This window comes from Engystomops pustulosus, chromosome 6 (assembly GCF_040894005.1).
Source record: "Engystomops pustulosus chromosome 6, aEngPut4.maternal, whole genome shotgun sequence".
Lineage (NCBI taxonomy): Eukaryota > Metazoa > Chordata > Amphibia > Anura > Leptodactylidae > Engystomops > Engystomops pustulosus.
In genome coordinates, this window is record NC_092416.1 from 35,599,551 (window position 1) to 35,619,118 (window position 19,568).

A 19,568-nucleotide genomic window follows, 5' to 3' on the forward strand; every position below is an offset into this window, starting at 1 on the left:
AGACACATCAATCTAGGGAAGAAGTGACCACATTTCTTCTACAACCATATGACCCCTAAAAGAAAAAGGATACAAAGACAAAGATTTTATAATTTATTTCCCCAGATTATAATACATGTACAGCCAGGTTCTACATAGTATCCAGTTACACAATGAGACAACTTCTATTTCCTCACACTACTATCATACCCAGGATTGTCTCAATGCTCGGGCCGTGTTCACATGTTACGTCTACATTACATTAAAGGGAACCTGTCACCTTGGATCACCTAAACAATCCCCAGTCATTACCTTATAGAAGGTTCTAAGTTTCTAATGTAGTTCCTGCGCGTTGCAGCTGTTGTCTAAAAAAAAAAAAAAACAACTTACACTCCCCATGTCTAGTATCCAGTTATCCAGTCAAGGAGGCGGTGAGCTCTTGACTGAGGTGACAGGTTCCCTTTAACAACGTGCATATGTAGATGTTCATATTAGGTTAACGCAATGTAAATTCAACATGTTAACACAGCCTCAGGCCGCGTCTGGCCACGCAGGTTAAAAACCATCCACATGAGGATGCCCTTGGTGCAGAACTTCAATTCACAGCAAGAAAAGACAAGAGTTTCAGAGTCGGACAACATTGAAAAATAAAAAAAAACCTTGCCTGCCTATGCTGTAAACGTGTAGAATAAAATATATTCATGAATTACATAAATTACAGATTTGAGGGTCCGGGTCATATGCAGTGGCGATGGTTGTATTAGTATCTACTGTGCTAATCTCACAAACATTCCCAAATGATACTAGCAGGCAATGGTCAAAGGGACTCCTCAAGACCACTTTTGGCAGCTATCTAGTTAAAATTTGTGCCGCAGCTTCCCCCGCAGCCGCTTCGTTGTAAGGTCTCTCCCCGTATAATCCGGCTGTGCGGCAGGGGAAGTACCCGACCAGGTTCTGAGATCCTCCGCTGATCCCCCAGTCACAGTCTATAGGGCCTGGCGCTGATGCTGAAGCTTGCGCTCCGCCAGCCACTTCACGATCCTCTCCTTGAGTTCTCGGTTTGGTTTTATTTGATCCATAGTCAGGGGACTGCGATTGAAAGGGTCGGTTTGGTCACTATAAAAAAGAAAAAAGATAATTAGAAAAAGTTTCTACGGGATTGGACAACCAAACAACCCCATCTGTACATAAAGTGACATACTGACCCTCAGTGTCAAAGTAACAGACATCCTAAGGCACCAGACAGATGATGACAAGCCGAATAGCGCCCACCATATGAGGGAAAGGGTGAAAGTCTATTTGTGTCGACACACTACCACTTTAATTTAGAGACCAGACAGTTTTTGGCCAAGATGTCAAAGTAAAAACATTGTGACTTGTTTATTTTGCAGGTGTTGAATATTTTTAATGACATGGTTTTTGGGTGCATTGCATTTATTAATGAGCTTTTATTAACCGATAGAAAAATTTAGTTTTTCAAATTTGGGGTTTAACATATTCTGTGGACTATATGACTTTCCGGAAACAAGTCTTGCAAAAAAGTACCTACACAAATGATGTTAGGAGAAGTGTGTTTGTGTGTGCGAGCGGACAGATGCAGCCGGGCGTGCGAGCGGATGTACGGACTGATGCAGCCAGGCCCGGAGTACTAGCGGATGGATTCAGCCGGGCGTGGGAGCGGGCGGACGGACGCAGCTGGGCGTGCAAGGAATCCGGACTAAGGACACGCCACTCCTCACCCCTCTCCATAGGAAGCCAAGCCACCCTCTCACCTTTATATTTCATGAACCCATACTATTTACAAGCATCATGCATACAACTTAGCCGCCTCATTTACCTCAGTAGATGTCGTGCAATGGTTGACCTGTCTACAGTGACACGAGAGGAGGGCAGGATAACGGGGTCTGACATGACTGTACTCATAATAGGATCCAGGAACTCATCGGGGGCATCGGCATAAGTCTCTTCTTCTCGCTGCTGTTGGTCTGCTAAGGACTGAAACCAGAACATCACAAAGTAAGGAAAATCCCTATGGTTGCTCCTCCAAGCAGCATTAACTTATGTTTGTAGGGACAAAATATATCTGGTCTCAGACCTGATATGAACAATATTACATACAAACGAGGACATGATTCAGAAGACATCTCACCTTGATCTTTTCTGCCATGTTTGTGAAGGCAACAATCATATTTCCGGGCTTGTTGATCTTCTTTAGCACTCGCACAGTTTGGGCAAAAAGTGTTGGGGAATAGGAGCGACCGTCCTTTGGCACTGAGGCGCAGAAGTTCTCTTCATCGCTGAAGCAGAGAATTTGTACATTTTACAATACATGCCACTCCTGACCACAGATTAAGTGTCGTATAACAGCTCTGTCCAATTCACTTTAATGGAGCTGAGCAGCGACAGCACACAACCACGAGGCAGGTGTGGTGCTGTTTTTGAAAGAGAGCAGCCATGTCTTTCTAATCCCGGACTACCCCATTTCACTAACCGTAGCTAGAGAACACCATGTGTAGCATACTTACCCCAAGTTTAAGTAGATGGTGCAGATATCGGACACTAGCTGCTGAGGTTTGAAGTCAAATTCACTGAAATCCTTGACCTTCAAAGCCCCCATTTTAGGGCCCACTAAATGCTGGAGGAAGTAGTTAAGCATTGAGATGATGCGCTCTGCTAGAAAAGGTTGGACAAATAGCGAGCGAATGTCTGCGGAGAGAAGAGAAATGTTGTTCTAGATGGAAAGGATAAACACCAGGTTAAACAGACAAGTCCCCAATATGCCTTTTTGGTTTACTGAACGAGGAACAGTGGTCTCATTGTGAGCAAATATTCCTTAAATAAACCTTGTTCCTCAACATAAAAAGGACTGGCAATTCGTTGGTTGAGTGACAGCCCCCCCACTATTTCACAATGGAAATGGCTTGTCAATGGCGTCAATCTCTTTACAAACGTAAAGCCTGGCCTAAGGAAATACAACAAAATTAGGGACTGGGGTAACTCCCCTCTACTCTCCTACTTCACCCGATCTTATCCCCACTGCATAGTACGATAAGACAATGGTATTCAGAAATTTACTCCCCCTCTTTTTTTCCATTATTCAACATGCAAGGGGCACATAACCCAGTTTTTTGTTACTTTCCTCAAGGCTTGGGGTTTGATATGGGGCAAGTTTTTTTTCTTCAAGGGACCATGGTAACGGTCCGTTTGGGCTGTGGTGGTGTCCTCGAGCGGCGAATGACATTTCTGCTCCATTAATCTCTATGGAGCTGACGCAGATTGGTGAGCGCGGCGCTGGGCAATTTCTGTCCATTCCATAGAAATTAATGGAGCAGAACGGTCATGTGCGGTTTGTCTGCTCCATTGCACACTGAGACCCCCACTGATCAGCAAGTTAGGCCCTATCCACGGGATTTTTCTTTGTGGGAAAACCCCTTTAAGGAAACCTTTAGGTGATGTTATAAGTGCCCATATCACAAGCAATACCCAACACAATGAGGGCACCAATACCTGAGGTGAGGAAAGCCAAGGTGCCAATCGTCTCATTGGACATGATATTGTGAAAGCGGGCTAGCTGTCCGAACATGAGCAGATTAGACTCCTTCTCCCGTCGGGTGTCTGCGCTCAGCCCGTCCCATTCTCCTTGGTCCCTCTCTATCTGTAAGACTTTAATTTTGCTCAGGTACTAGATAAGAGAAAACAATATATATTCAGCCAAGTAACAGAGGATTATAAAATGTAACCAATCTAAAGACTTTTAGATGCTACAGGGTTTTTTCTTACCTGAATGGCCTCATCCAGTAAAAACACAGCATCGTTCATCAGCAAATTTAGGAAGCGCAAGAACAGAGGAGGGTTTACAGCCTCCAGATTCTCAGCAGCGTAATTGGCCAGGCTCTATATAGGGCACACATTAAGGAGATTATTTCAGGATATAAGAATGGACACTGAAGATGATGGGAAGACAGGATATTATTACCTTTCACTCACCTTAATACTCTCCCGATATGTGTCTTGCCCCCACATGTATTTCAAGATTGGATACATGGGACGGCGATAGTTAAATTTCTGCTCAAACTGATGTGGGTCACCTAGAGAAACACAATTTGTAGTTTATAAGCTACTCTTGAAGTGTATGCCCATAATTTTACGTAGGTCAGAACTATACACAGTCCCCTACCAGTAAACTCTATATCCACAAAGACCTTTATGAGCGCCTCTGCCAGACGTGGAGCATGGTGGTAAGAGCAGAAGGTTCGCTGACGGTGGTAAACACTGGAAATAAGTGGGTTTTGGGTTTGTTCTAAATGAGGCATGACGGCCTCCAGTACCTCTGCCAGCTTGGCGCGCAGGTGGGGATTTTTCATCCTAAAAAGGGAGAACATTGATTATAAAGCGGTTAGACAACACCCAAATTTAGACAACAGTGCGATATTCCCTGTGTAGGTGTGTGAAAGCGTTAATCCAGCTCACTTGATTATCTAGCATCCCTTTGGTCCGGGGTAGTGAAGGAGTAAGTTATAGTTTCCCTATGGTCCGTGGTAGTAAAGGAGTACATTATAGCTTTCCTATGGTCCTGGGTAGTAAAGGAATACATTATAGCTTCCCTATGGTCAGGGGTAGTGAAGGAGCAAGTGCTGGCTTCGCTATGGTCCTGGGTAGTAAAGGAGTAAGTTATAGCTTCGCTATGATCCGGGATAGTGAAGGAGTAAGTCCTAGCTTCGTTATGTCTGTGGTAGTGAAGGAGTAAGTCCTAGCTTCCCTATGATCCAGGGTAGTGAAGGAGTACGTACTAGCTTCCCTATGGTAAGGGGTAGTGAAGGAGTAAGTCCTAGCTTCCCTATGGTCCAGGGTAGTGAGGGAGTAAGTCATAGCTTCCCTATGATTCGGGATAGTGAAGGAGTAGGTCCTAGCTTTCCTATGGTCCGGGGTAGTAAAGGAGTAGGTCGTAGCTTCCCTATGGTCTGGGGTAGTGAAGGAGTAGGTCGTAGCTTCCATATGATCCGGGGTAGTGAAGGAGTAGGTCCTAGCTTCCCTATGGTCTGGGGTAATGAAGGAGTAGGTCCTAGCTTCCCTATGGTCTGGGGTAATGAAGGAGTAGGTCGTAGCTTCCATATGGTCCGGGGTAGTGAAGGAGTAGGTCATAGCTTCCCTATGGTCCGGGGTAGTGAAGGAGTAGGTCGTAGCTTCCATATGATCCGGGGTAGTGAAGGAGTAGGTCTTAGCTTCCCTATGGTCCGGGGTAGTGAAGGAGTAGGTCGTAGCTTCCATATGGTCCGGGGTAGTGAAGGAGTAGGTCATAGCTTCCCTATGGTCCGGGGTAGTGAAGGAGTAGGTCGTAGCTTCCCTATGATTCGGGATAGTGAAGGAGTAGGTCTTAGCTTCCCTATGGTCCGGGGTAGTAAAGGAGTAGGTCGTAGCTTCCCTATGGTCCGGGGTAGTGAAGGAGTAGGTCGTAGCTTCCATATGATCCGGGGTAATGAAGGAGTAGGTCCTAGCTTCCCTATGGTCTGGGGTAATGAAGGAGTAGGTCGTAGCTTCCATATGGTCCGGGGTAGTGAAGGAGTAGGTCGTAGCTTCCATATGGTCCGGGGTAGTGAAGGATTAAATAAGACCTTGTTTAGTGGGGTAAAACCTGGTGACAGGATCTCTTAAAATGACTGTATTATTGAAGTATTCTAGACTGATGAATTCTACTTCTTACCTTTCAACACTGCCTGTAAATACAGTGATAAAATCCAGTATCTGTTCCAGAGATTCTGCAGCCGTTTCCAGGACTTCATCTGCAAACCTTCTGAGGAAGATGAAAAAGTCTCCCAGGTTATCAGCGAAGAATTCTGGAAATCAGAAAGGGGTGAGGAAATGGCATGAACACAATGCAACAGCCTCGTACCCTGCCCTGTCTGCAGGAGGACATAAGGAATATCTGGCTACGTCGAACCCACACATGGAACTGATCAGCAGGAAATTAACCCCTGTGTTCTCTGCAGGTCACATACACTGCTTCATCATTTGAGGGGAACACTAATCAGTTCTCATGATTGGTGGGTATGCAGCAGTCAGATCCCATTGATCTGAAAAATATTCCATATCCGGTGGAAAATGAGTAACAGCTAAACTTGGGACAGCCCCTATAAGTGCTACAGATCCCTCATGCATCCCCATACATAACCAAGTGGTTGCTGATCAGTGATGCCGCATCTTGCTGCCGTATAATAAAATGCAGCCTAAACATCCTGTAAACAGCCTGTAAGCAGCCTGTAAGTACATGCCCTAGTACCTGGTATGTAAGCGAGGGCACTGTGTTGCACGTTTGGTATTGGAAAGGTCAGTGGAACTGGTTCTGTTCCTCGGTTGCCCAAAGCAATCTGCACTAAGAGGAGTGCGGTGGAGACCTGGAGGTGGATGCAGTTCTGCAGAGTCTGGGGTTCGGTCAGCGCCGCTTTCAGGCACAGATAGATGGTCATAAGTCGCTCAAATTGTTCCCGTAGATTCTCAGCAGTGGGGCTGCCACTTTGCTGGGCGTCGCGCCACGCTCCCTGTAGTCTGTGCAGGCTTTGGTTTACCTTCACCATTTGTTCATGCAACCTAGATAAATAATAATAAAACCTAATGCGTTGGCAACATATTCTGATGTCCTATGGTTTTCATACAGTAACTCTTCTGTACGAGTGACCTAGATGCATACAATGGGTGCTAGGCTCCTATGACCCTATTGCCCCATCGGTATAAATTGGAAAGACTCCACAAGCTGTATCATAGACCCAAGAACCGGATTGTCATGGATAGACAACTTTTACCTATTCATTCAGCCAAGATCCTACAGATCCTGAGATCTGATAACACCCTCAATATTGTTCGTTAATGCTAGATCGAACATGAAGCAGGAGAGATACCTGTGAAAGCCTAGATGCAGGGTGTATTGGGTCAGTACCAGGTTTTCCGTCACCAAGTTGAAGTTCTGAGGAAAGTCTGGTTGTTGATCATCAGCAGGTGGGATAAGACAGGTCTCCTTGTCTAGCCCTGTAGAAAATGATAAGGATATTCATGAAAATTGTTGATATTTGGGTGCTGAGATATCAGTCCAGATATCTGGACTGCAATCCTCTCCCCTGTTACAGAGGAGGAGCTGGAGGGGAAGAAGGAGCTTGTGTTACGATAATCTCTTACTTGTCAGAGAAAATCATTGTAAGACATCCCCTCCCAGCACCTCCTCTTTGACAGTGCAGATGATTATCATAATCAGATACCAGGACTGATATCTCAGCAACCACAAAGAGCGTTGAAAGAAAGCGGCTCCGAATCTATGCGCACCTTTCATATGGATGTTCCGACTTCTCCTCTCTTCCTCGTTGATCTCTCGCAGGGCGCAGTAAGTGGGATTGAACGTTAACAAGCGAGCCGACTTTGGTTTACAGAAAGGTTGGCAGAGCCGCAGGAGGGCGGCACCTAGGTTTAAGAAGAAGCTGTCTGAGGCGTACGTCTGCAGGAAGATTTCGGGAACTTGGTTGGCCCAGATCTTAGCACGACCTGCATTGGCGTGTAGACAGTTCCCCAGCCATGACAAGATAAGATGCTTGGTTTCTGGAGACAGCTGGAGAAGGTTCTTTAGGAGCTGATAAATCTTCTCATGAAACTGAGCCATGAACTGGATAAGGAAGAGTTGTGAGAGATGTATTTAAGCATGCGGACAATACATGGAACTTCTTATATCTGTGATTTACTGTTTGTCCAAGTGCTATAAAAATTTAGAATTATAGAGGAACAGCACACGATGCTCCAGAATTGTTAAAGGCATTGGCCACATATACTAAACTTTAAACAGGATAAGCAGAGGACCGCCCATGTTATTCTTGCGCCGTTAACTTTTTTTGGGAGCCATGGGTCATGTGACCCCTAGGCAGCAGGACTCAGGACTTCCTCCGACACCCTGTGTCCTGCTGGCGTACGACACATGGAGGGACCGTGCAGTCATTACTGAATGCATGCCCCTCCCATATTAGGTGGGTGTTGAAGTTTAGTGTAAATGAGAAACCCCTTTAAATCATAAGAAATACAAGTATTAGTAAAACGGACATGCCAGGAGAGGCGACAGCCCCTTTTTTCATTTTGGTTTCGGCTACCTGATGTATATTGGATTCCTGCACTTTAATCTCCTGTGGACTGGAGCGTGAAGGGCTCAGAAAGTAGCCGTGGTTTTCTACTACTCCCGGTGTACGCAGAAGGCAGGAGATACTAAGAATCTCCCCCAGTAATGTCTTCTGGTACTGGTGTCCATTGGACGGATCTTGTGGTTGGATGTACTCCACAAAAACCTGAAAAATGTGAAAAGCAGAAAAGAAAGTCAGTAAGTAAGGTAAAAAAAAAACACTTAAAAATTTAAAAATTCTGTTTCCGTGAGTGACCTTTGCAAGGTCCTTCTGACGAGTGCAGTAGAGGAGGAGGTCGAGGTAAGTGTACAGCAGTATCTGGCAAAGGTCCAAGTCCTTGACACGTTCCAGGATCACATCAAACACGGGATGAAAAACTTCTCTGAAGGAGTGAACTTCCTCCTCCGCAAGAAGGGCTTCTATGATCTCCTCCAAAAACTCTACTACCTCAACAAAGTCTGAAAAAAGAAGCATTGAACAGACAGGGTTGTGAGTTATTACTATTGCAAAAGTAAGTGGATAACAATCATACTTGGTACAAGCCCTTTAAAGGGCATCTACCACCAGGATGAAGGGCTATATGCAAATGAGCTTGAGGGGCTCCTATGGAGCCTGGAGCCCCTCAGGCTCATTTGCATACAGTCCTTCTTCCTGGTGGTAGATTCCCTTTAAAGTTAAAGGGGTATTCCCGTTTCAGCAAATTAATGTTACTGAATACATTATAAAAAGTTATACAATTTTCCAATATACTTTCTGTATCAATTCCTCACGGTTTTCTAGATCTCTGCTTGCTGTCATTCTGTAGAAAGCTTCATTGTGTACATTGAGTGGACAGAAATCTGGCCATGGTCACACAGGTGCGCGGCTCATTATATATCACAGAGAGTAATCAGAGCCGTGTGCTATAACGAGCTGTGCACCTGTGTGACCATGGTCAGATTTCTGTCCATGAAGCTTTCTATAGAATGACAGCAATAAGATCTAGAAAACTGTGAGGAATTGATACAGAAAGCATATTGGAGAGTTGTATACATTTTTATAATACATACAATAACATTAATTTGCTGAAATGGGAATACCCCTGTAAGGAATTGGTAGGGGTTCCCAGCATTACATCCCTCACCCCCCACTATCTATAGTATAGGGTACAAAGTGTCAGCCCAGGATATGGCTTGGTATAACTAATCCCTGCGCTGAGGTCTACTATCCAGCTTCAGCAATACCAAAGGAGGCATATAGGACAACAATCTATCCCAACACAGACAAAGGACTATTTGTTGGGAATCAAATACAACAATCTTTATTTTAAATTATTTACAGCAATCAAGACACATAGTGTTAAAACCATATAAAATATTCCACAAGACACAAAAGAGCGTGGTGGTGGTCCAGAAAGTCAATCAAAATATATACGCATCTCCACTAGAATAGCCTGAATACATATGTAAGAGTAACTGTATATTCAAATTACCCACCCGGGCGTGACATGATGAAAAGTTACAAGAGAGAGGCTTTGACCACCACCACAGCACCCCGACGCACGTTTCGCCGTCGCTTCTTCCTGGGGGTGTTGGCTTGGTATAACTAATCCCTGCGCTGAGGTCTACTATCCAGCTTCATACCAGACTGCTATGTCACTTACTAGCTCCACGTAGACCTTCGAGCATGAGGTCCACGACCTGAGCCGGAACATCCTGCCCTTCATATATCTCTGGTGTAAGCAAAACTGTACGAGCATTGGAGACTGTTAAGGTTTTGCAGCGTACAGCATACGGCAGAAGATTCTCTGGAACTTTAGTGACCTGTGAAGACACATACGGACATCAGATTACTACAAGGGGGTGTTCCCCAAAATGCAGCATGCAAGTTACACACATCTAGCTCATACCTCTTTTTTGGCTCTCTGGAAACAAGAGAATAGGAATGGGACGATGTGTTTTTCGCCTGCGTCTCGTTCTGCAGATAAATTGGGGGCACCCGAGGACGTCATACAGATCATATGTTTTCCAGGGTCGGGAAGGAGAAGCCGTGTGAACAAGGCCTAAAGTAAGAATGACAAAATCTGTAACAAGCTATTGCTCACTGGCAGGGCCACAAGCTTCAGTGCATGTCATGTCATGTACAGTATTTTTTGGACTATCAGGCGCACCGGAGTATACAGCGCACCATCAATAAATGCCTGCTAAAATGTCTAGGTTCATATATAAGGCGCACTGGACTATAAGGTGCACCTGATTATAAGGATGAATGACCAGCAGGTGGCAGACCTGTGCACAGTTCAAGGCAGCTGTTGTCCATAAGTGCGGTTCATATATAAGGCGCACTGGACTATAAGGTGCACCTTTGATTTCTGAGAAAATCAAAGGATTTTTTGTGCACCTTATAGTCTGAAAAATACAGTAATCTACCTGTTCTACATTATCCATATCCAACCAGTCCTGGCCATCAAGTTCAGAACCGAGCTCCTCCAGATACACGCAGCGCAGAGGGATGCCATTCCCGCTCTTCAGACTGGGGTCACCTGTGGGACATAAAGAGGAATCACAAAAAAAATAAAAGGTAAAGTTACAAGGACGTCTTGGGTCGTGACATGTGAAAACTGTCAAACAATTATATTGCGGTGCAATATACAATAGTAATGCACATGCATTATTTTTTGGATGCACACTTGCCCACAATGCTTCAACGCGGTGCTGTAGATGACCCATAGATCATCCTCGGACCCCTCGTGCAAATCATGGGGGACAATTATTGGGGCCTGTACACCAGTTTTCTGGCCCTGAAATAATCCCAATGCCTAGCAGTTCGCTAGTTTGATTATGTTCCCCTTTACACCACCTCCGTGGCATTGGGGGTGGATGAGCTTGAGAGGTGACATGGACTGCACAGGGCAATGATCACCAATATATGATGAATGCCCCCCATGTTTATTCCAGGTTTAGGAAATAGAAGCTGTGTGAACAAGGCCTAAAAGAAGAATGCAACCGGCACTGCAGCTCTCCGACTGCGCATTGATAAGTGTAATATGTATGTCCGCTGCTACTCACTGTTATCCAGTGTGATGAGAAAGATTCTCTGGATCATGTGGTTGATATTCAGCTGCTCACATATCTCTTGCTGGGAACGAAACGATCGACTTATTTCCGCCACAGAGTCATCGCAGTCATCCAGGCTTTCTGAGACGCTGTTGTCAGAATCGTCCTGACTCTCCCCTGCATAATCTAGAAGAGCAAAGACATCAAAGGTTAAAGCAAACCTGTCACCAGGAATGTAATTTTTAGCGGGTGACAGGTTCCATTAGCCTATGCTATGCAGATTTTTAAAATGCCTTTGCCAGCATTCTCAATCATTTCAGTACTTTAGCAAAATTTATTTCACATTACCTGACTCCCTACCAGCAGAATGTGGCGAGTCCCCAGGAAGGAGCAGCTGCAGCCTGTGTTTCCTTATGTATTCTTCCTCTTCTCCACACCATCCCCCTCCCTCCCCTGCCTGCTCAATGCACATGGCAAGAAATGGCCACTTGTCAGTGCACAGGGGCTAGCAGGTTGTCAAGTAAAGGGCATTAAGGTTTTATAAACTACTGAAATGATTCAGAATGCTGACAATTTTTAATAACAATAGGATAGGCTACTGGAACATGTCACCAGATAAAATAACATTCCTGGTGGCAGTTTCCCTTTAACTATGACAAATTATGTTTGTCCATCATCATAAACAACCATCTAACAGGACCAGGTTAGGTGTCTGGGACACCTGTGTAGAAGACAGAAGAAGATTATAGCAGTCATAGCCTTTAACTTTTAGGCATTCAGGGAGCACCATGTAGTAAACAGAGGAAAGTGGTTGCGTCATCGCTAGGTGCCCTCCCCCACATTTGGCATGACTGCTGGTCGACTGTGCCAATGACTGATGTCAGAACATGGGTTGTGTATCCCTGTATTTGAAACACTTGTGTGTGTCTGTATATATGTATATATATATTTTACACAAAATTTGAACAACAACAATTATAATCATCATTTAAAGAAAAGAGACTATGAAGATTTATGATGATGAATTCTTTTGGGGGAGGGGTGATATAAAATGTAAATTATAGCTGCTCCATCACAGGGACTACAAATACATTACAACAGAATTTTTTTTTCAATATATATAAATGTATAAATTATCAGAGAAAAAATTCCTACAATGCAATTGGTCACTTATGACAGAAGCCGTCTGGTCATAAAGTTGTTCTATAATCCTAATGAAATTTTGGGAATCCTGTACCTGGTGGGGGCTGTGGAGGGTAATGAGGTTCCTTATGTTTGGAAATTAAAAATTGAACTTTGCATTACACTCTGTACATTGTTTGTGTGAGGACAAGTTACACAACACGGGGGGCAGCGTCTTCATTATTATGGCCTGGGGCTAGTAGCCACCGCAGTCACATGACATATTATAGGTACGGACTGCACATCACCACAACCTGTGTGAACAATAACCCTACCTACACAAGAGCGTGTGTAAAGAACAGACAACTGATCCATGGGCCATTGTTTGCGTCCCGATCGTCATTGGTGTGTGAGGTCCACTCACGTGCTGATAGAAATGACTGGCCGAGCTCCACAGACGGGAAAGAATAGGACCTGCTCTATAACTTACAGCTCCGGCAGTGGGTTCATACATGGGCAGTGGAGACCAGAGCCGTGTGTATGACCCCATAGATATAGATGGGGCCGTGCGCTAGTCCTTGTAATAACACGGTTTGTGTGCAGGGAGAGGTAACGCAATGTTTATGGCACAGTTTGCTAGACTTCTTCTCACCACTTTGCTGTCGCAGTTGCTCCTTCTGTCCCGCGACAAACTGGCGAGCCTCGGCGATCGATCCGAAGAGAGCAGCAAACGGGTTTGTGGAAATGCTATTGTTGTTCTCTTGATCCGTCATTTTCCTAAGCAGCAGGGTCCATGTAGTGTCTGATCTGGAAGCGTCGTATCTGTCAGGGTGCAGCACAAGCCGGATCAGAACTGGAGTGTTACTGTTACATTCATTTCAGCGACTGATATCACTGCGGGCTGAGGAGATGACAAAAGCAAGATGCTGCCTAATGCAATACAAGATCTGACTGTAAGGCCCTTCTCACAGTGTCAGAGTGTGCTGGCTGGAACCGCCGGCACGAAAAATGACAAACTGAGTTCAGTTCTGGTTGCTCAGCGTTCGGGACAGACGTTCCAGCCAGTTGGAGGCATCACATTCACTAATGTACGAGGGGCCTAAAAAGTGCTTCAATTCTTAGAAGGTAAAGATCTGCTGATTTTTCAGATCAGTTTCGGTCTTACAAGACTCATCAGCACAGGCTAGATTAGGATGTGAAGCAATGAGAGATGTTGAGATGAAGCCTGACTATAATATAGAACAAGCGCATCAGAAGGGGCCTATCTGGTGGGACTCCAACAATCACAAGAAGGACTCCTAGTGATCCAGAGAATGGGGATCCTTCTCCAAAATGGGAGGAGAAGCATTGCTGAGTACAGCGCTTACGTATTTACAACATTCACAGTAAATCGGAGTGCTGGAGATACCTGAGCGCTGTGCTCTGCAATTCTTGACATTGAATGGAGAGGCAGCTGCCACTTCAGCCACTGGTGATGACAGGACCTGCATTCTTCGCAATATTGGCGTTCCCAGGAGTCAGTCTCTCACGATCTCTCTTGTGGATAACTGGGTACAACCCCGTTAAGGATATTCATCCTTATAGTCAGGCTTGATCGCATCTCTCATAAGACTCCTATCCTTGCATTCAGTGTCAAATCACAACGGGATATGAAGGTTACAAGAAAAAGTTTGTGAACCCTCTGCATTGACCGATTATTAATAATTTGCTCTCCGATTCTTAGCCGTTATAGATGAACAAAATGTAACTAAACTTAAGTTGGTGTTTTTTGACCACACACATAGATAATATTTGTACACAGGTGTTTTAGGTCATCAGTATTTCGGGGACGCCTCGTGTGTGATGCCACATGCTAATGTTCTTTCACATTAGCATTTGGAAGCCGATAATTAGGAATGGACTGTTAAATATTAACTCTCGTCAATCATTGACTTGATCCAAAACCAGCCAGGGGCTCTATACCCTCAGCCCTGTGCCCGCCATAGTGCAGCGCTACAACTATATCATCAAGGGGTTAACACATGGTGATGGATGATCACTGCGGACAGAAGTAACAAACACAACATGTCACACATACACAGTACAGATGTAGCAGAGCTGAGATGGTTAGTGACAGGCGGTCCCATGCAAATGACACTATGCAGTCCCATGTCACAGCACACAGAACACAAGATAAAGAATTATTATTATTATTATTATGTATGGCAGCACATGACACGCTCAGCTCTGCTACGCAGTCCTGACACTGCTACATACACACCACAGCCGCCGCACAGCTCGGGATCCTGTGACTCACCCTTCTACCTCCCTGACGCTTCCGCTTCCGCTGTCACCTGCTGACAGCGCGCCGGGGTGGAGAGGGTTAATGGAGGTCATGTGACCGCGCGGAAAGGGCGGAGCTTCTGCTTGGGGTGGTGTAGGGTGGGCGGTGATGCTGGGGGATAACCAGTGTGTGCACAGGGGGCGGGGACTACAAGGAGGTGCTCTGCACGTGCCAGGGTGATGCTCTGCACACAGGAAGTGGATGATGGGGAAGATGATCTGCACCATGTAGGGTGGTGGGGGAGATGATCTGCACCATGTAGGGTGGTGGGGGAGATGATCTGCACCATGTAGGGTGGTGGGGGAGATGATCTGCACCATGTGGGTGGTGGGGGAGATGATCTGCACCATGTAGGGTGGTGGGGGAGATGATCTGCACCATGTAGGGTGGTGGGGGAGATGATCTGCACCATGTAGGGTGGTGGGGGAGATGATCTGCACCGTGTAGGGTGGTGGTGGTGGGGATGGTCTGCTCCATGTAGGGTGGTGGGGGAGATGATCTGCACCGTGTAGGGTGGTGGAGGAGATGATCTGCACAGATGATTATTAATGAGGAGATGTTCTGCTTAGTGGAGGATGATGGGGAAATACCATTTATTGTATGGGTAGGATGATGGGGAGATGCTCTGCACAGGGAGGATGTTGGGGGCAAATACTCTGTATGGGGAGCATGATTCTGAGATGTTCAGCACGGGGAGAATGATAGGGAGATGCTCTGCGCATAGGAGAATATTGGGAGATGCTCTTTGCACAAGGAGCGATGCGGGAAGTGCTCTGTGCACCAGGAGCAATGCGGGAAGTGCTCTGTGCACAAGGAGTGATGCGGGAAGTGCTCTGTGCACCAGGAGCGATGCGGGAAGTGCTCTGTGCACCAGGAGCGATGCGGGAAGTGCTCTGTGCACCAGGAGCGATGCGGGAAGTGCTCTGTGCACAAGGAGCGATGCGGGAAGTGCTCTGTGCACAAGGAGCGATGCGGGAAGTGCTCTGCGCACAAGGAGCGATGCGGGAAGTGCTCTGCGCACAAGGAGCGATGCGGGAAGTGCTCTGCGCACAAGGAGCGATGCGGGAAGTGCTCTGCGCACAAGGAGCGATGCGGGAAGTGCTCTGCGCACAAGGAGCGATGCGGGAAGTGCTCTGTGCACAAGGAGCGATGCGGGAAGTGCTCTGTGCACAAGGAGCGATGCGGGAAGTGCTCTGTGCAGCAGGAGCGATGCGGGAAGTGCTCTGTGCAGCAGGAGCGATGCGGAAAGTGCTCTGTGCAGCCGGAGCGATGCGGGAAGTGCTCTGTGCACAAGGAGTGATGCGGGAAGTGCTCTGTGCACCAGGAGCGATGCGGGAAGTGCTCTGTGCACCAGGAGCGATGCGGGAAGTGCTCTGTGCACCAGGAGCGATGCGGGAAGTGCTCTGTGCACAAGGAGCGATGCGGGAAGTGCTCTGCGCACAAGGAGCGATGCGGGAAGTGCTCTGCGCACAAGGAGCGATGCGGGAAGTGCTCTGTGCACAAGGAGCGATGCGGGAAGTGCTCTGTGCACAAGGAGCGATGCGGGAAGTGCTCTGTGCACAAGGAGCGATGCGGGAAGTGCTCTGTGCACAAGGAGCGATGCGGGAAGTGCTCTGTGCACAAGGAGCGATGCGGGAAGTGCTCTGTGCACAAGGAGCGATGCGGGAAGTGCTCTGTGCACAAGGAGCGATGCGGGAAGTGCTCTGTGCAGCAGGAGCGATGTGGGAGATGCTCTGTGCTGCAGGAGCGATGCAGAAAGTGCTCTGTGCAGCCGGAGCGATGCAGAAAGTGCTCTGTGCAGTATTTATTCATATATAATAATTTCTTCTGTAGGCATTATATCACATATTACATGCTTATTTTTGGCTATTAGGTAATCACCTTGATTAATTCCCCTCCCCCTCCTCTTCCCAAGTGAGGGCCAAAGATTGTCTTGAATAATCCTTATTTAAAGGGTGTATAAAACACCCGCTTTACTAGTTTTTTTTTTTAAAGAATCTTCTATAGAGTATAAAAGGATTCATTATATTTAGCCAGAGAAACGCTCCAAAAGAAACTAGAAGTCATAAAACGTGGGTCGGACAAGATGGTCTCTGAAATTTTATTTAAAGCTTTTTAATGGATATTTATAAAGTATACGGTAATTATAATTAAAGAAACGTTTAAAATACGTACCTTCTTGTGTGGTCTTCAAAGATGCAATGTTTGGATCCATATAGAACTTAATTTGCATTGGAAACTGAAAGTGTAACTCCAAAGTCACCCGACTAAAGAGAGTTTTAGCACAGCCGGAGAGGGGCTTTGACAATCGTTCCAATGATACCTATATCATGCTGCTGGCTTCTTCCTAGTCTGAGCTCCAGCCTGGCATATCTATCAATCCTATCTGTAAAATCTTACATAGGTCATATGGTTGAACATATACATATAGTTCAACCAAGGAAGGGAAGGGATTGGATGAGGAAGGGATTTAAGGGAAACAATTTTATATAACATAACCGTCAATGTTATGTAGATGTAAAAAGGCATCCAGACCATTCTTGTAGCCGGGCAAGATTAAGGTTGGTGGGGACACTTTGGCGGAAAATCTGGTAGGGGCCCCCATTGAATATACACTCACCAGCCACTTTGTTAGGTACACCTGTCCAACTGCTCGTTAACACTTAATTTCTAATTAGCCAATCACATGGCGGCAACTCAGTGCATTTAGGCATGTAGACATGGTCAAGACAATCTCCTGCAGTTCAAACCGAGCATCAGTATGGGGAAGAAAGGTGATTTGAGTGCCTTTGAACGTGGCATGGTTGTTGGTGCCAGAAGGGCTGGTCTGAGTATTTCAGAAACTGCTGATCTACTGGGATTTTCACGCACAACCATCTCTAGGGTTTACAGAGAATGGTCCGAAAAAGAAAAAACATCCAGTGAGCGGCAGTTCTGTGGGCGGAAATGCCTTGTTGATGTCAGAGGAGAATGGGCAGACTGGTTCGAGCTGATAGAAAGGCAACAGTGACTCAAATCGCCACCCGTTACAACCAAGGTAGGCAGAAGAGCATCTCTGAACGCAAAGTACGTCGAACTTTGAGGCAGATGGGCTACAGCAGCAGAAGACCACACAGGGTGGCACTCCTTTCAGCTAAGAACAGGAAACTGAGGCTACAATTTGCACAAGCTCATCGAAATTGGACAGTAGAAGATTGAAAAACGTTGCCTGGTCTGATGAGTCTCGATTTCTGCTGCGACATTCGGATGGTAGGGTCAGAATTTGGCGTCAACAACATGAAAGCATGGATCCATCCTGCCTTGTATCAACGGTTCAGGCTGGTGGTGGTGGTGTCATGGTGTGGGGAATATTTTCTTGGCACTCTTTGGGCCCCTTGGTACCAATTGAGCATCGTTGCAACGCCACAGCCTACCTGAGTATTGTTGCTGACCATGTCCATCCCTTTATGACCACAATGTACCCTGTAACATCTGATGGCTACTTTCAGCAGGATAATGCGCCATGTCATAAAGCTGGAATCATCTCAGACTGGTTTCTTGAACATGACAATGAGTTCACTGTACTCAAATGGCCTCCACAGTCACCAGATCTCAATCCAATAGAGCATCTTTGGGATGTGGTGGAACGGGAGATTCGCGTCATGGATGTGCAGCCGACAAATTTGTGGCAACTGTGTGATGCCATCATGTCAATATGGAGCAAAATCTCTGAGGAATGCTTCCAGCACCTTGTTGAATCTATGCCACGAAGAATTGAGGCAGTTCTGAAGGCAAAAGGGGGTCAACCCGTTACTAGCATGGTGTACCTATGGCCGGTGAGTGTAGTCCAGAAAGGGAACAGCAATCACTATTTACAGCCCCCAGCAATAATTATATACTTCCCCCAGTAATCACTGTATACAGGCCCTCCACCCCCAGTAATCACTTTATACAGCCCCCACCAATTAATATATACAGCCCCCAAGCAATCACTATATACAGCCCCAAGTAATCACTATATACAGCCCCTAGAAATCACTATGTACAGCCCCTAGAAATCACTATATACAGCCCCAGCAATCATTATATACAGCCCCAAGTAATCACTATATATAGCCCCCAGTTATCACTATATACAGCCACCCAGTAATCACTATATACAGCTCCCCTAGTAATCACTATATACAGCCCCCCAACACTCACTATATACAGCCCCAAGTAATCACTATATAAAGCCCCCCCAAAACAATCAATATATACAGCCCCCCAGCAATCACTATTTACAGCCCCCAGTAATAACTGTATACAGCCCCCCAGCAATCATTATATACAGTCCCCCAGCAATCACTATATACAGCTCCCCCAGCAATTACTATATACAACCCCTAGTAATCATTATATACAGTCCCCAGTAATCACTATATACAGATCCTCCAACAATCACTATATGCAGTTCCCACTAATCAATATATACCAGTGATGGCGAACCTATGGCACGGGTGCCAAAGGTGGCACTCTGACCCCTTTCTGTAGGCACCCAGGCTTCCGTCTCAGGATAGATTCATCAGACAGGACTAGAATATTCCTGCATTTCTCAGTTCTCCTGCTGCTCTCAATGCTCTTTTAAGGTGACACACCCTTGACGGATTGGAAAAGCAGGAAGAGTGAGAAGGTGTGAACAGGGACAGATTATCTTTTGAGGTCCTCTTGCTGGCCCCATGATTTTTCTTGTACAGAGAGACCCTGGAGAGAATGATGTCTGAATTTGTCCTCCTGCTTTCAACTATATTGGTGGCCTCAGGGGGGCCAATACGATTGAATGTTGTGGAAGAACAGGTAGCTATAAGTTACTGCTTAAATTGTCATGTTGGCACTTCATGGTAAATAAGTGGGATCCGAATATAGTTTGGGCACCCGGTCTCTAAAAGGTTCACCATCACTGCTATATACAGTCCCCCAGTAATCACTGTATACAGCCCCTAG

The 19,568-nt window shown here is 46.0% G+C and overlaps 1 protein-coding gene across 5 annotated transcripts in view; it reads right to left on the bottom strand.

The window, feature by feature from the left end:
* Positions 1 to 80: 80 nt before the first annotated feature.
* UBE4A (ubiquitination factor E4A) overlaps positions 81 to 19,568 on the bottom strand; it is a 30,850-nt gene continuing 11,362 nt past the window's right edge. Inside the window, exons 1-20 of one of the 5 annotated variants that reach the window (XM_072155685.1) lie at positions 14,580 to 14,688; positions 12,936 to 13,105; positions 11,172 to 11,347; positions 10,535 to 10,654; positions 10,015 to 10,167; positions 9,769 to 9,928; positions 8,382 to 8,584; positions 8,100 to 8,291; positions 7,291 to 7,624; positions 6,873 to 6,999; positions 6,257 to 6,564; positions 5,681 to 5,813; positions 4,157 to 4,344; positions 3,967 to 4,067; positions 3,760 to 3,873; positions 3,487 to 3,661; positions 2,505 to 2,685; positions 2,129 to 2,276; positions 1,817 to 1,974; positions 81 to 1,095 (exon numbers count right to left, since the gene is read on the bottom strand). In XM_072155685.1, the coding sequence (XP_072011786.1) occupies positions 966 to 1,095; positions 1,817 to 1,974; positions 2,129 to 2,276; positions 2,505 to 2,685; positions 3,487 to 3,661; positions 3,760 to 3,873; positions 3,967 to 4,067; positions 4,157 to 4,344; positions 5,681 to 5,813; positions 6,257 to 6,564; positions 6,873 to 6,999; positions 7,291 to 7,624; positions 8,100 to 8,291; positions 8,382 to 8,584; positions 9,769 to 9,928; positions 10,015 to 10,167; positions 10,535 to 10,654; positions 11,172 to 11,347; positions 12,936 to 13,105; positions 14,580 to 14,659 (3,351 nt within the window). In that variant the 5' untranslated portion in view covers positions 14,660 to 14,688 and the 3' untranslated portion in view covers positions 81 to 965. Of the gene's footprint in view, positions 1,096 to 1,816; positions 1,975 to 2,128; positions 2,277 to 2,504; positions 2,686 to 3,486; positions 3,662 to 3,759; positions 3,874 to 3,966; positions 4,068 to 4,156; positions 4,345 to 5,680; positions 5,814 to 6,256; positions 6,565 to 6,872; positions 7,000 to 7,290; positions 7,625 to 8,099; positions 8,292 to 8,381; positions 8,585 to 9,768; positions 9,929 to 10,014; positions 10,168 to 10,534; positions 10,655 to 11,171; positions 11,348 to 12,935; positions 13,106 to 14,539; positions 14,689 to 19,568 lie in introns of those variants that run through there. The other 4 variants (XM_072155686.1, XM_072155687.1, XM_072155682.1 and 1 more) reach the window with 4 other exon arrangements.